Consider the following 15695-nt stretch of genomic DNA (forward strand, 5'->3'; position numbering starts at 1 on the left):
TCTATGTACCTCTTTAGTATGATTGGAAACTTAGGCATAAACAGAGCCAGTGGGAGTTCCAGGGCAACTAGGCACAGATTCCAAGAAGGCCTTGCAGTTGCAGAGTGACGCTTCACCAGCATGGAAAGCAGTGGTGGGACATCGAGTTTGCTGCATCCCTCATTCAGTCTCCTGTTGTTTTCTCTTCTAGAGCAATCCTGGCGACGTCTCCTTGCCTCGCTTCCCCACCCCTTGCCATGTCCACTGAGAGTTCCCCCTGCTAAATTACCGCCTCTTCAATGTGATTGGGGATGCGCCAGGTGAGGACAGGATGGACGGCCAGGACATGGCAGAGGTCCGTGTCACTCCACCACCGCCACCTCCCATGGAGCAGGGAAAGAAGCTATCCACGTTCTTTGGTGTGGTGGTCCCCACTGTTCTCTCCATGTTCAGCATTTGTGGTGTTCATGAGGATTGGTAAGTGTTGGCCCAACCATTTCTATAGAATTTTCTGGTAGTCACTTGGCCAGTGATCTACAGAAGCAGTGTGAAGGTAGATAGCCAGTGGCAACCCCGGAAAATGATTTGACTATCTGGTTTCATCACACATTTATTTATTTGGATTTATTAACCGGCATTATAAAGAAATTTACCCAAGTGTGGTGAAAAGCAGGTATAGCTTGACATAAAACTTATAACTGCGTTAACATCATAACTACTAACCAACTACAAGCATAAATACGATGACTGCCAGATTTCAGAGTCCTGGGTCAGAGTGAGTATGTTTGACCTATTAGTACCACACAAATTAATGTTACCAGTAGTGTTTATTAGGTAGGTACCTGACTGCTGGGTTTGAGCCAGTGTGACCAGATATCTAGTGGCTACACAGAAGCCTACCAGACAGCCAGTTTCATAAGAAGTAGCCTCATACCTGCCAATCTTGAAGCATTGTCTGAAATACAGTGGCAAATAGCTACCATAGAAACTGATTGACAACCATTTGATCCTATTGCTGTGATGAAGAGGACCAGGGATCTCTGGCCCCTTGCAGTGGCTCCCACTTCCCCTCCCTGTCCCAGTCTTTGTTTCCTGCATTTCCCACTTACCCTAGTTCTCATGAGATTCGCATGGTTCTGATAATTGGAGTACTGCCTTATTCAGAGAACAAATGTGATACTTAGCTGCGAGTGAAGCATCCATTCAGTAGAGGGATGGAGGCTGGGATGTGTGAACACACACACACACACACTCTTGCTGTCTGTCTCCCCTCAGGTTTAGGAATCTTTATTGGCCAGATAATTATATATCTGTTTTACAAAAGTAATACACAAAGAGGTACATTTCAGACTCCCCTTTGTGCTGTTCAGATGAAAGTGTACGTAGTCCTACAAGCTGAGTTTCAGAAGGAACTTTTCCCAGCAGCAACTGTGGATACCTAAGTATCCAAAGACCCCCGGTAGATGCAGATTTGCCACTAAAAGAAGAAAGAAAGATATGCCTGGTGTGGATTGTATGAGAGTGGTCTGGCTGCCCCGGTTCAGTGCTCTTACCCATGCTGTGGTAGGGTGGGACATCTTTCAGAGGTAGTTCTCTTCGTGGGTAAATAACATGTTCGTCGGTGGAGATGGCAACCCTCCACCACTTATAATTGAACCATACACAACAAACAATCCCCCAGTTGGTTTATTATCCGGAGTTGATGCTGCGCCAGGACCTCCTCGGGTCACGTGAAAATCCTAGCCCACTTCAGGCGTTTCCATTATTGACCTCCATAGCGAAGCATACTGTTTCCGGGTCTGGAGGGGTCGTGCCAACAGGGGGACTCAAAGTCACTCCCTCCACTGAGATTCAGCAATAAAGCCTTGCTGTTCCCCGAAGCAGGAACCATATCCCCGACGTTATGACCCCGAATCTCTCCAAAATAGACTGAGAAGTGGGTGGGAAACCCCAGCCATGTTCGAGGAGGACAAACACCATGGCTTTGCCTTTTCCCCATTCTCTGGGGAGCGCGCCTTCTTCAGGCATTCTGGTGTAAAACGGGAAACTCAACTAATGTACGTCCTCCCTTAATGCCATCTTGGATCCTCCAGGTTGGGACACTCTTTGTCTGGTTTCTCCTCAGAGGCCTGTCTGATATGGGTAACCCTACAGTATAGCCCTCTGAGTCATTGAAACATGGAAGCCCCTCCACCACTTGCAAGGTGGTGTCCCTTCGGAGGGGAATATTGCAGACATTTCAAATATTTGCACAAAAGTCCACGGAGTGTAAATTTATGGATGAAAATTGGCTTAAGAAGCTGCATAAATTGCAGGTTTTCTGGGGTAAGACTTGAAAACTGCAGACATGGGCTTTGCTGTCCAGTCCTTCCCCTTCAGGCAACATGTAGGGGACAAGAGGGGAGAGAAGTGGAGCAGTTATTTTCTGACCTGCAGTGTGTATTTCAGCTACTCCACTCTAGTTTCTTTCCACTTGATGACCTTCAAAGTCTACTCTATTCTCATTCCCTCACCTCCTGTATCTTAGGAGTTTCTGGAGAAGAGAGCAGAGCGATTGTTTTTCTGTTCTGATGTGTCCAGCCTTACCCTTTCCTTATCGGTGTTAAACATGCAATATATGGGAAGAAACAGGGAAGGGGATAGAGCAGACACAGCTCAGGCTGCAGCTCTTTGTGATTCCAAGGCTCTGGCCCAGGAGTTCTCAACTCAGTCTTCGGGGATCCACCCAGCCAGTCAGGTTTCAGGATATCCAGAATGAATATGCATGAGATAGATTTGCATACAATGAAGATAGTACCTCAGATTCATTGCAGACATCTTGAAAACCTGACTGGCTAGGTGTCCTGTGGATGGGTTGAGAACCACTGCCCTGGAACTCAGCTGATGGCAGAATGGGAAGGAGCAAGGAGCCACCAAGAGGAACAAGTCAGGAAGATGCGAGTGATTATAGGAGGGGAAGAAGGGTGCTGAGGTTGAACCTAGACGTGGAAAGAGTATTGGAGTCATCTCTTGAAGGGAGAGAGAGTATGAATGGAGGGTGGAAGAGAAGAAAAAGTTAATATGCATTTCTCTCCTTCCCCTTACTCGTAAAGTTCACAGGCATGATGATGTATATTATAATTGGCTAGATTACCATGCAGTAGTGAAATTCTCATCCCCCCCCCCCCCCCCCCACAGTTGTCAGATTGTCTGCATGTAGCCAGCAGTTGATCTCTAGTATTTGTTCAAGGGCTGTGGAAATCATGTTAGCAGGTGGATCCTAGGCTGTATCTTGCCTGAAGCTGGCTGTCTGCAGCTTGGTTTATCTTTACCTGTCAGCTGAAGGATTAAGTGTTTTACAACTATAGGGTTATTTGTTCCATTCCAGTTGCTGTGTAATTTTGAGGCTAAAGTCATGGTGCCAAATAGAATCTAAAGCTTTTTTAAAGTCAATAAACCATGCAGTATTCTCCGCCAAACCATGCAATATTCTCCGCCGGGGGTGGGGGTATTTATTTATTTATTTTACAAGCTTGTTAATTATTGTCTGTAAAGTTGCGGTTGGTGGTGAAGACTTTTGCTGTTTGTTAGGAATGATGGCCTAAATTGTTGAGCAAACAATTGTTGAGGAACAAAAGAGAGAAGGTGTGAAGAGTTAGAAGGTGCTTAAAGTCTGGAAACAGTATGTAAATTCCAGGAAGCCCTTGACACACTGCACTGATTCACTCTGCTGAACTAACACTACTCCAAGAAGAGTGCTGGAGAGACTTTGTTGTGAACACTGTGCTCCTGCTTGATGTGATTTAGAAGATTTTATGATTTATAAGGACTATAATTTGAACCTTTAAGGACGATATCTAAGACACAAGTGGAAGATTTGAAATTGAGGAAACAACAATTGGGGAGCATGTACACAGATTATGGATATATAGAAATGTGCCCACACAAGGTTTAAGTGAATGGGTGGTGAAGTGAAGGGTGTGACTGGGCAAGTTCCGGAACTTACACAGCATAAGTGGTTTTATGTGATATATGTATGTAATAAAAGAAATTAAATATTTTAAAGGAAGAACGTTTTTTGTGATATAGTTTTGGGATCTGATCTTCTAGTTTAAATATTTATCCCCAGTAATATCTATACTAAATTGTTGAGGCCACTGCAGAACAGTTTCCAGGTAGTAGAAGGATCTGTATCCACAGCACTTACTTAAATTCATAACCTCTCCATCTCTCATGTCCAAATATTTGCTCTGAGGCTTTAGGATTCTGCCTCAGTTGCTACCCTTGGTCAAGACTGATGATTTTTCTCCCGCACACATCACTCGGATGGCCATGATGATGGTGGTGGTGTGCTACTTCTTTCTCCCTCCTGCAGGTTTCGACCCCTCTGCCTCATCAGTACCATTCCTGTTTGTTTGTTTGTTTGTTTATTCTTTCCAACCTTAGTAGAACGTTGCAAATTACATATTTCTTAGATTCTAAGACACACATTTTTACTCATTTGAATGTGCTTGGGAAGTAGGTGTGGCTTATGTTTGATGGCGTCTTAGATGAGGACAAAAATTGGCCTTGGGGCACCTACATGGAAACCTACGGTACCTGTCACACTCCTTACCATATACTGGTGCCTGTAATTTTGTTTTTCAAAAGTTACTACCGGTATATGGTAGTTAACCAGTAAATGTATTGCCCATAGTACTGTTCATGTTACTGTAAGTGTCAAAAAAGGATGTGTTTGTCGTACTGGTAATTGTAAATAAGTGTTTTTCATTCGCTTTTGCAAAATGAGGATGCATCTTGAATCGAGGGTTTATTTTTCCACTTCCGCAAAAGGAGGATGTACCTTAGAATCAAGGAAATACGGTATTCTACAAAAGGAATTAAGGCTTTGCCTGCCACATCTGTTTGTGTTGAGGACAAAATAATTCTCTGAAAGCTGAACCAAATGGGACCAAATTTGTGGTTGGTGGAGGAAAAGACACATTTGGTTTGAAAATGGGCTGGATGAGACCGGGGGTTCATCAAATGAACAGCACCGGTGGCTGGGAGGCGGGGCTAGTATTGGGCAGACTTCTACGGTCTGTGCCTTGAAAATGGCAGATACAAATCAAGGCCAGGTATACATATAAAGTAGCACATATGAGTTTATCTTGTTGGGCAGACTGGGTGGACCGTACAGGTCTTTTTTTCTGCCGTCACCTACTAGGTTATGAAATAAAATCTCTCCATTAAAAGAAATAAAAAAAAAGGCCCAATAAATTTCTATGGGATAGGCAGTCTCCAAGTCCCCAGCAGCTACAGCAGATAAATCGAAAGACAGACTGGAGAATTGCTTTCAAGCTGCACTTCCCCTCTCCTCTTCTGGTCACAGACGCATGCAGACACAGAGGGGTTAGAAATAATTCCATGAGGCACATTCTCTGTGTTTTCCCTACTACATATCCCCACCCCTGCTGCCACAACCCAATCCTTGCTGGGATAGCTGTCAGTGACTCAAACGTGCGTTTCATTTTCTTTGCAAATTCCACTGTGGAACATATGACTGAACTGTAAAACTTCCTTAATGGTCACCGTACCAAGGTCTGAACTATGTAGTTTGCTTCTGGCTGCAATGTTTACTGCCTGCTACTGGTGGGACAGTGTAAACGTGTAGTTAAACTGTAAAATCTGTTTGGACCTGTTAGAACATAAGAGTAGCCATACTAGGTCAGACCAATGGTCCATCTAGCCCAGTATCCTGTTTTCCAAACAGTGGCCAATCCAGGTCACAAGTACCTGGCAGAAACCCAAATTGAGGCCCTACCTGAATTTCTGTTGTACAATTTAGAAAGTGCTTAAAAGCCTAGATGTTTGCACAAGCTTTTTTAAGAAATTAAGGACTGGTGTTAGTTTTATTTTTATTAGTTTTGTAGTGTTCTATTCTATGTCTTGTCTATAGTGTTTTATTGTGTATGTATTTTGGAAGCCGCCTAGAATTGTAGGATAGTGTGGTCTATAAATGTTTTAAATAAATAAAAATAAATATCCTTTCAGTGGTCAACCTCTAGCCTATTTTGAATCATTGTTTTTTGTCACATTCATTAAAACTAAATCCTCTCTGTGAGTACTAGAAGCTTGGAAAGTTCTGCAGACAGCAAAAGATTTAGTTGCACTGTATTCTTCTGTCACATGCCAGTTCCAGCCCTTACTGTCTCTTACTCTCCCTATCTACCTCACGGTCTACCTTCTCTTGACGCAGTAGCTGTAAGAATAGCATCCCCCTTCCATTCCCCATGCTGGCGCTTTCAGTGATGCCTATTCCCAAAGCTGTACAGCTTTTTCAGCGCTGTCACAGGGCCTTCCTCTATAGGCCCATGCTCAGGCCTGCTGCTGGGTCCTCTGCCCAACCGGAAGCACAGTAATACGCACCTCCTGTCAGGCAGAGGGCATGACCCCCAGCAACGCACCTGAGCGCTGGCCAATAGAGGAAAGCCCTGCGCTGGAAAGGCTGTACAGGTTCAGGAAAACATATCGCTGAAAGCACTAGTACAGGAAGGAAGGAAAGCGTGAAGGAGCGGCCTAGTGGTTAGAGCACCGGTCTTGCAATCCAGAGGTGGCAGGTTCAAATCCCGCTGCTGCTCCTTGTGATCTTGGGCAAGTCACTTAACCCTCCATTGCCTCAGGTACAAACGTAGATTGTGAGCCCTCCTGGGACAGAGAAATATCCACCGTACCTGAATGTAACTCACCTTGAGCTACTACTGAAAAGGTGTGAGCAAAATCTAAATAAATAAGATTCTGGAATCTTAAAGAGTGACAAGATTCCATGCAGAATCTCAAAGAGTAGCGACATTCCATGTAGAACCCCAAAGAATAGCAAGATTCCGGAGTGGAGGAGTGGCCTAGTGGAGGAGTGGCCTAGTGGTTAGAGCACCGGTCTTGATATCCAGAGGTGGCTGGTTCAAATCCCACTGCTGCTCCTTGTGATCTTGGGCAAGTCACTTAACCCTCCATTGCCTCAGGTACAAACTTAGATCGTGAGCCCTCCTGGGACAGAGAAATATCCAGAGTACCTGAATGTAACTCACCTTGAGCTACTACTGAAAAAGGTGTGAGCAAAATCTAAATAAATAATAATAATACTAGTACAAGAATTTCAGCACTGAGGCACACCTTAGGAGGAAGATTGGCAACAGGAGGGCTGGAATTAGTGTGTTGAGGGAGTGTTCTCTCTCCCCTCCTCTGCCTGAAGGTTGCTGGAAGGAAAGGCCAGGAGCAGAACACTTCTGCTATGATGGAACTGCATTCCAGGTGGTAGCCCCAGAAATGAAGTCCTACTTCCAATAGCTCACTCTTTTCCATTGCTATCCTTCTACCTGACCACCACTTAAACAGCTTCCACACCGATCTTGCCCAGCATTGCCAACATCTTTAGGAACATCCAAGCTGGTCCTCTCTGTTATGACCTCTCTTCTTATGTCATCAGCATGCCAGTGAAGCAGTCTTTTCCTACAAAAGTATACTCTTCCCTGTTCTGGATGCTCTTGCACATTTCCCCTTACCCCCCATTGAGACATGCCAGACTATACGGTCTGTGCCAGAGCCGGTGATGGGAGGCGGGACTGGTGGTTGGGAGGCGGGGATAGTGCTGGGCAGACTTATACGGTCTGTGCCAGAGCCGGTGATGGGAGGCGGGACTGGTGGATGGAGGCGGGACTGGTGGTTGGGAGGGCGGGGATAGTGCTGGGCAGACTTATACGGTCTGTGCCAGAGCCGTTGGTGGGAGGCGGGGATAGTGCTGGGCAGACTTATACAGTCTGTGCCAGAGCCGGTGGTGGGAGGCGGGACTGGTGGTTGGGAGGCGGGAAATACTGCTGGGCAGACTTGTACGGTCTGTGCCCTGAATAAGGCAGGTACAAATCAAGGTAAGGTATACACATATGAGTTTATCTTGTTGGGCAGACTGGATGGAGCATGCAGGTCTTTTTCTGCCGTCATCTACTATGTTACTATGTAATCTCAGCTCTTTTTCCTTGTTCCTGCACTTTTGTTTTTTTTTAACTAAATGTCTCCTGGCTTAAATCCCATTCACACTGATATCATACATTTCAAATTCATACTGACCTCATTCTAGTCATTGTGCTTGCCAAACAAGACTGTTATGTCTCTCTGACTTTGCAGCTTGGCTTCCAATCCCTACTGTCCAGGACCAGTGCAAGGCTATTAGACACCCTGTGTAAACTTTTCAGTCTTGTAAACCCCTCAGTAATCTTTCATGCCTCGGACCTTCCCCCTAGACTTCCTTAATTAAACTCGGTTGTGACTATCCCAACATCATCCATCCCACAATAATCTTGTAAAAATGCTTACTTACCTAGACGTCACACTTTATTTGTGAATTTCAGTACAATTTACAAGATGAACTCTTGAACAAGAAATACAGAAAGCAATAAGGAGTGGCCTAGTGGTTAGGGTGGTGGACTTTGGTCCTGGGGAACTGAGTTCGATTCCCACTTCAGGCACAGGCAGCTCCTTGTGACTCTGGGCAAGTCACTTAACCCTCCATTGCCCCATGTAAGCCGCATTGAGCCTGCCATGAGTGGGAAAGCGCGGGGTACAAATGTAATAAAAAATAAATAAAAATAATGGAAGAATGCATAAATACAAATTATGCAACAGAAAACATTAAAATGTTCCTTAGACTACTATAATATGGAGGAGGAAACTAGATATTAAGGGAAAACAGAGGAATAATAATCACACTTTAAATATTAAACTCCGTTTTGCATTTACATAAGTTAATGAGGGCAACATAGGAGCCAGTTTTGCAAAATTTTGGGGTGCTAAACCCCACCAATATTATCTCTCTCTGGACACAGCTAAGGGGTGGGTTTGTTCAATATTTGGGGTGCTCAAGCACTCACAGAGGCTGCTCCGAATCTATTCTTTGTGTGGGTAAAATATGCGCTGATAGGTCTGTGAGACTGGCTGGCAGTAGGATTTACTGTTTTGCTTTGACTAGAGTTGCTTTTTGTCGCCATCCTAGGCAGCCGTCTAGTTTGTCTTACGGTAGTGCCAGTCCTGCTGCTGTCTCTTTTTTTTTTTTTTCACAACTCTTTAACTCCTTCCTCAAATAATCAACATTTCCTCTTCCCCCACTTCACTCACTGCCAGGTCATGGCTTACGTCTTTTGTGGCACCACCTCTCAACATCTATAAGGGGGGTACTGCAGCAGGGCCCAACTGCTCTCCATGAAAGGGTTTACTGAAGTTTGATAGCCAAACAACCGCGACAACCACCTCAGGAACCTATTTACACAGATTGTGTATATCAGTAATTAAAAGTAGGTTAAAGAATAACACTTTTTTTTTTAATTATTTGTAAATCGCGCTTTTTCCCACTCATGGCAGGCTCAATGCGGCAGGCAATGGAGGGTTAAGTGACTTGCCCAAAGTCACAAGGAGCTGCCTGGGCCGGGAATCGAACTCAGTTCCTCAGTTCCCCAGGACCAAAGTCCACCACCCTAGTCGGCCCTTGCAGATCACCAATGTGGCCGCGCAGGCTTCTGCTGTGAGTCTGACGTCCCGCACGTACGTGCAGGACGTCAGACTCACAGAAACAGAAGCCTGCGCAGCCTTCTACATGGAATGTTGCTAGTGGAATAGCAACATTCCATGTAGAATCTCCAATAGTAGCAACATTCCATGTAGAATCTCCAATAGTATCTATTTGTTTTTGTTACATTTGTACCCTGCGCTTTCCCACTCATGGCAGGCTCAATGCGGCAGGCAATGGAGGGTTAAGTGACTTGCCCAAGGTCACAAGGAGCTGCCTGGGCCAGGAATCGAACTCAGTTCCTCAGTTCTCCAGGACCAAAGTCCACCACCCTAACCACTAGGCCACTCCTCCACTTGCAATCATTAATGTTCTTTTGAATTCTCCTTTCTTAGTTACAGTTCTTAAAGCAAAGCCGACTCTTCTTCAGAGGGGTATCTGAGGTGTGGGGAGGCTTCACTTTATCAGTTATTCAGCTCCAGCTGGATAAGGTACCACCACTTCTCTTTCCTCTTTTCCACTCTCTGCAGGCAGTGATGGTAGATGAGTTCTCCATTCCTGTGTTCTTGTGAACGAACCAGTAGCTTTAAAGGCTTTGAGGCCGGTTCCCAGTCTTGACTTCTCAGGGTCAGAGACTAATATAGTCACAAATCTTCAATTCAGTAAAGTAAAAAAGGTGTTGCAGCTTAGAAGTAGAGAGGTGTGGTAGCCGTGTTAGTCCACTCTTAAAGGTTATCAATAGAAATCAAACAAAATAAAACATGGAAAAGAAAATAAGATGATACCTTTTTTATTGGACATAACTTAATACATTTCTTGATTAGCTTTCGAAGGTTGACCTTCTTCGTCACATCGGAAATAAGCAAATGTGGAAGCAGATAGTATATATAAGAGAAACATCAAAGCATCACTTTGACAGTCTGACAGAGTGGGAGGGTGGGGGTGGGTAGGAGATATGCATGGGGACATCAAAGCATTTCATTGATATTCTAACAGGATGGTGTGGGAAGGTGAGAGGAGGGTGATAAACAGAGAAATAAACAGAGTAATACAACTTTATGGTTTATAATGGGCTAGAAAACCCAGATCCTTATTAAGTCCTGTCTGTTGAGTGTCAAAATATTTAATCATTCTTATTTCAAAGGTCTTACGTTCATGTATTGTTTTAAAATTACTTTTCAGTATTCTACTGTAAAATCACTGGTGCAGTGTTCTGGTCTTGTGAAGTGTTGGCCCACAGGGGTGGGGGCCTGACTGGCACCGGCTATTTTCATGCTTAGAAGTCAAAAGCCCTTTATTCCCCTGTATAGGTGTTAGGGGAATTGCCAAGGGCTCTGCCAAATCCCTTTTATTTTTGCATCTAGGTGCTCTGGCTGGGGATCAGAAACCAAAGGCAATGACCACACCTTGGACTGGGTATTATAAGAGCCCTGTTTCCCTTCTACCCTGTAATTTATGAAGGAAGGTATAGCCCCTTTTCTGAAAACTGGGGGGGGGGGGGGGGGGGGTTAGCTATTTGCATACAGTTAATGCAGAGCAAGCAAATATATCTTCTGGATATCATTGGGATATCCTGAAAACCTGACTAGTTTGTGGCCCTCCAGGACTACAGTTTTTTTTTTTACTTTATATTTTTATTCAATTTATTATGGTCAACACCATGTTATAATAAAGTATGATTTCAAAACAAAGAAAACTAAGCAAATATAGTACACCAAATTAATTATGTAGAAAACAAAAATCAATGAAAAAAAGATAGCTACTTACGAGTGTATAAAGGTGGAAGAGGAGACTAGTTCATAAAGGCAAAATACTAAGACATAATTGTCATAGCATCTGTAAATAATTAACCTCTGAATCTTAACTGCTACTTCTGATGGAAAATATAAAGCCATATCTGCTCATGATTCTGCACAAACTCTTCTAACTGTTTACAATCTAAAAACACATCATCTTGGTCTTGAAATTTTACAAAACGTGTTCTGGGAAACATTAAGAAAAAAGTCATACCTGGGGCCAAAGCCCTGGGTTTCAATTGAAGAAAAGCCTTCCTGCGTCTTAAGATACAGGCTGACACTCCCCAGCAGTAGGTAACAGCAGCAAAAAAAAGTCCAGCACGCCTGTCCAATCTACCCAGTTATTCTGCCGCTATGGCCATATCCCATGACTGCTGGTGAGAAATCTCTCCTTACGTGAGCACATAAGATCTGCCCTTTCATCCACACTCAGTGCCTGACCTTTTCCTTATGTATCATAAGTACATAAGTATTGCCACACTGGGACAGACCAAAGGTCCATCAAGCCTAGCATCCTGTTTCCAATAGTGGCCAATCCAGGTCCCAAATACCTGGCAAGATCCCAAAAAAGTACAAAACATTTTATGCTGCTTATCACAGAAATAAGCATTGGAGTTTCCCCAAGTCCATTTTAATAATGGTCTATGGACTTTTCCTTTAGGAAGCTGTCCAAACCTTTTGTAAACCCTGCTAAGCTAACCGCCTTTACCACATTCTTTGGCAACGAATTCCAGAGTTTAATTACATGTTGAGTGAAGAAAACATTTATCCGATTCATTTTAAATTTACTACTTTGTAGCTTCATTGAATGCCCCCTAGTCCTAGTATTTTTGGAAGGAATAAATAGATGCTTCATGTCTACCCTTTCCACTCCACTCATTATTTTATAGACCTCTTTCATATCTCCCCTTTGCTGTCTTTTCTCCAAGCTGAAGAGCCCTAGCCGCTTTAGCCTTTCCTCATAGGGAAGTTGTCCCACTATCATTTTTGTCGCCCTTCTCTGCGCCTTTTCTAATTCCACTATATCTTTTTTGAGATGCGGCGACCAGAATTGAACACAATATTCGAGGTGCGGTCGCACCATGGAGTGATACAAAAGCATTATAACGTCCTCATTTTTGTTTTCCATTCCTTTCCTAATAATACCTAACATTCTATTTGCTTTCTTAGCCGCAGCAGCACACTGAGCAGAAAGTTTCAAGTTATTATCAACGACGACACCTAGATCCCTTTCTTGGTCAGTGACTCCTAATGTGGAACCTTGCATTATGTAGCTGTAATTTGGGTTCCTCTTTCCCACATGCATCACTTTGTGATAGTTACCCTTATCAGAATGGCTGTTGGCCAAGCATCTAATCTCATGGATTGCTCAACCTGTCTAGTATCCGTTAGCATTTCTAGTTATTACTGTGCTTGCAGCCTCCACCTGTGTTTCTGGTAGGGGATGTAACATTTCATGTTTACATTTGACACTCATTCTAGCAACCCTAAAACTAGCTGATAAATCATTTGAGTAACAAGATTTGCATTTCCCCATTAGGAATCAAAGCCCTGACTCCCAAAGCAAGTGTGGTGCTTTCCGTTATAGAAATGAGGAGATGCTGTTGGGTGTCTGGCTGGCTCCTCTCTGCTCTCCTGGCATCCTCTGTATGCTATTGTTCCTGTGTTGTTGGATGTACTGCAGTGGTTCTGTTTCAGGGAGCTTCAATGCTTCTGTTGTTGCTGCTTCTTGCGTATTCCTGCACAGAGAGGAACTTTTCCTGTTTGTGTGCTTTTTAGTAGAGGAGTGTGGTAGGCCGTGTTAGTCCACTCTTAAGGTTATCAATAGAAATCAAACAAAATAAACATGGAAAAGAAAATAAGATGATACTTTTTTTATTGGACATAACTTAATACATTTCTTGATTAGCTTTCGAAGGTTGCCCTTCTTCCTCAGATCGGAAAAAAGCAAATGTGTTAGTATATATAAGAGAAACATCCAAGCATTACTTTGACAGTGGGAGGGTGGGGGTATGCTTGGGGACATCAAAGCATATCATTGATATTCTAACAGGATGGGTGTGGATAGGTGAGGGGTGGGGGTGATCAACAGAGACATACACCTATCCTGTTAGAATATCAATGATATGCTTTGATGTCCCCATGCATACCTCCTACCCACCCCCATCCTCCCACCCTGTCAGACTGTCATAGTAATGCTTGAATGTTTTCACTTATATACACTGTCAGCTAGCACATTTGCTTATTTCCGATCTGACGAAGAAGGGCAACCTTCGAAAGCTAATCAAGAAATGTATTAAGTTATGTCCAATAAAAAAGGTATCATCTTATTTTCTTTTCCATGTTTTATTTTGTTTGTGTGCTTTTTAGGAATTTGGAAAATTCTGACATCTTTCTGGGCAAGTCAGTGTGTTTTCTATCTGTGCCCCCTCCCCCATGCCCCATTTTGACTACTCTAATGGTTCGCGACCCATTCTTCAGGACACACGTAGCCACTCAGGTTTTCATGATAACCCACAGCGAATATGTGTAAGATACGTTTACATGCACTACCTCCATTGTATGCAAACCTATCTCAAGTATATTCATTGTGGATATCCTGAAAGCATGCCTGGCCGGGTTTGTCCCGAGGACTGGTTTTGAGAGCCCCCTGCTCTAATGCTTTTGTGTCCTCCTATCTTTTCTTCTTGCTTCCGTCAGCTTCTTCCTCCTTCCTGTTTTTAAAAAATGTTTTTGCTATCTGCTTCCTCAGTCTTGTACTCCCCAAATTCTTCCTACTAAGCAACGATCCCTCTGAGGCATATGGGGGGGCTACCACTACCTACGCCTTTCTCCTCTGACAGGCACACCTGTTTGCAGTTGAACTATGCGGGGCCCCCTATTGTTTGAGGAACTGCTGGACTGCTTGGTCCATACTGTATAACATCTGGTGAGGAAGAAAGGTGCCAGAAGCCACCCTTGCACCTTAAAGAAAACACTGATGAGATTCCCTTGTCTTTGGATTTTGTGTTACCTAGTGTTCCTTGCACTAACTTAGTCTATGCTCTGCCTTCCTGTTGTGTTTCACCTCCCCCCCCCCCCCCCCCCCCCCCCCCCCCCCCCCACAACCACAATCATACAGGCAATCCAAAGTTTGGGGACATGAAGATGGGAGGGTAGGTTCCAGATGGGAAGTCTGCCATTCAGGATGGGTTAGAGCTAGATGGAGGGCACTTTTGTCTCTAACAAGTGGTAACAACTTTTCTCAATGGATGCTCTTTCATCTTGCTGTTTTTTTTTATATATATCTCCAATGTTTTTCTCCTATTCCTTGGTCTGCCTTGATCTGTTGATTTGTCTTCTGTAGCATGTATGTCAGAACAAATGGGAGACCTGCATTGCATGAAGTCAACTGGACTGTCTCCTGCTGTCTGCTGAATGATATTGATTTCTGCAGTGCATCATAGGAGGGTCTCAAAGATGGTCATCCATTCCATGACTATTTTATTTGCAATTAAAATATTTGACAAAAGTAAGAAAAAAAAATATCATTCTGCCTGAGAGAGTAAATGAAGTATAAGGGTTTACTTTGTGAAACTAAGAAGTGAATCGGGGGCCCTGGCAGCCCCTGATGCTCCCTTGATTGTCATATGAGATTCTTGCTGTCCTTGCTCATTCTGAAGTTATTTGTGGCTCTTATTTTTCAGGATTTGTGGTCGGCCATGCTGGTTTTCTGCAGTCCTTGCTCATGCTGGTTGTCGCCTACATCATCATCTGCTTGACTGTCCTCTCCGTCAGTGCCATCTCCACCAATGGTGCTGTTCAAGGAGGCGGGGCTTACTGTATCCTTTTCAACCAATCCTATCCATCACAGCCACTATATTCTGACATGATAGGGTGTCTTGATGCATTTTTACACAGTAGTTGATGACAGAAAAGGAAGAACTGTTCTACCCAGTCTGACACCTTTATTATCTTGCTCCAGTTCACCACCACTTTAGATAGACTCCCATATGAAAATAAACACCAGTTCTATTCCACATATGATACCTGAACTCTCAGCCCTGTTTCTACCATTGCTTTCGTGTCCTTTTTTTTTTTTTTTTTTTTTTTTTTTTTAATTTATATTTATTAACTTTTTCCATTATATTACAAGACATTTCTTGTTCAGGTATAGTATACAGTAATTAAAAAGAAAAAAAACATGAAAGTAAACCTTCACTAAGGAAAATTTATACTCAAGTCCATAAATGTGATCCAAGATTTCAGGAAAATTACGGAGACAAAGTATAAGGAATTAATAAAGATTATACAAAAGCTGCTAAGAAGAGCACAAATATTATTAACGTTTTTCCATTTTCACTGAGGTTATAAGCGAAGACACATGCGACGGCTGTGTAAATACATATTTTCTTTCTTTAAACCTT

At 43.4% G+C, this 15695-nt stretch overlaps 1 protein-coding gene across 1 annotated transcript in view; it reads left to right on the forward strand.

The window, feature by feature from the left end:
• Positions 1-259: 259 nt before the first annotated feature.
• LOC115457794 (solute carrier family 12 member 9-like) overlaps positions 260-15695 on the forward strand; it is a 52525-nt gene continuing 37089 nt past the window's right edge. Inside the window, 3 exon segments of the mRNA XM_030187397.1 lie at positions 260-436; positions 438-456; positions 14976-15110. Coding sequence (XP_030043257.1) covers positions 311-436; positions 438-456; positions 14976-15110 — 280 coding nt within the window. The 5' untranslated portion in view covers positions 260-310.

This window comes from Microcaecilia unicolor, chromosome 14 (genome assembly GCF_901765095.1).
Source record: "Microcaecilia unicolor chromosome 14, aMicUni1.1, whole genome shotgun sequence".
Taxonomy (NCBI): Eukaryota; Metazoa; Chordata; class Amphibia; order Gymnophiona; family Siphonopidae; genus Microcaecilia; species Microcaecilia unicolor.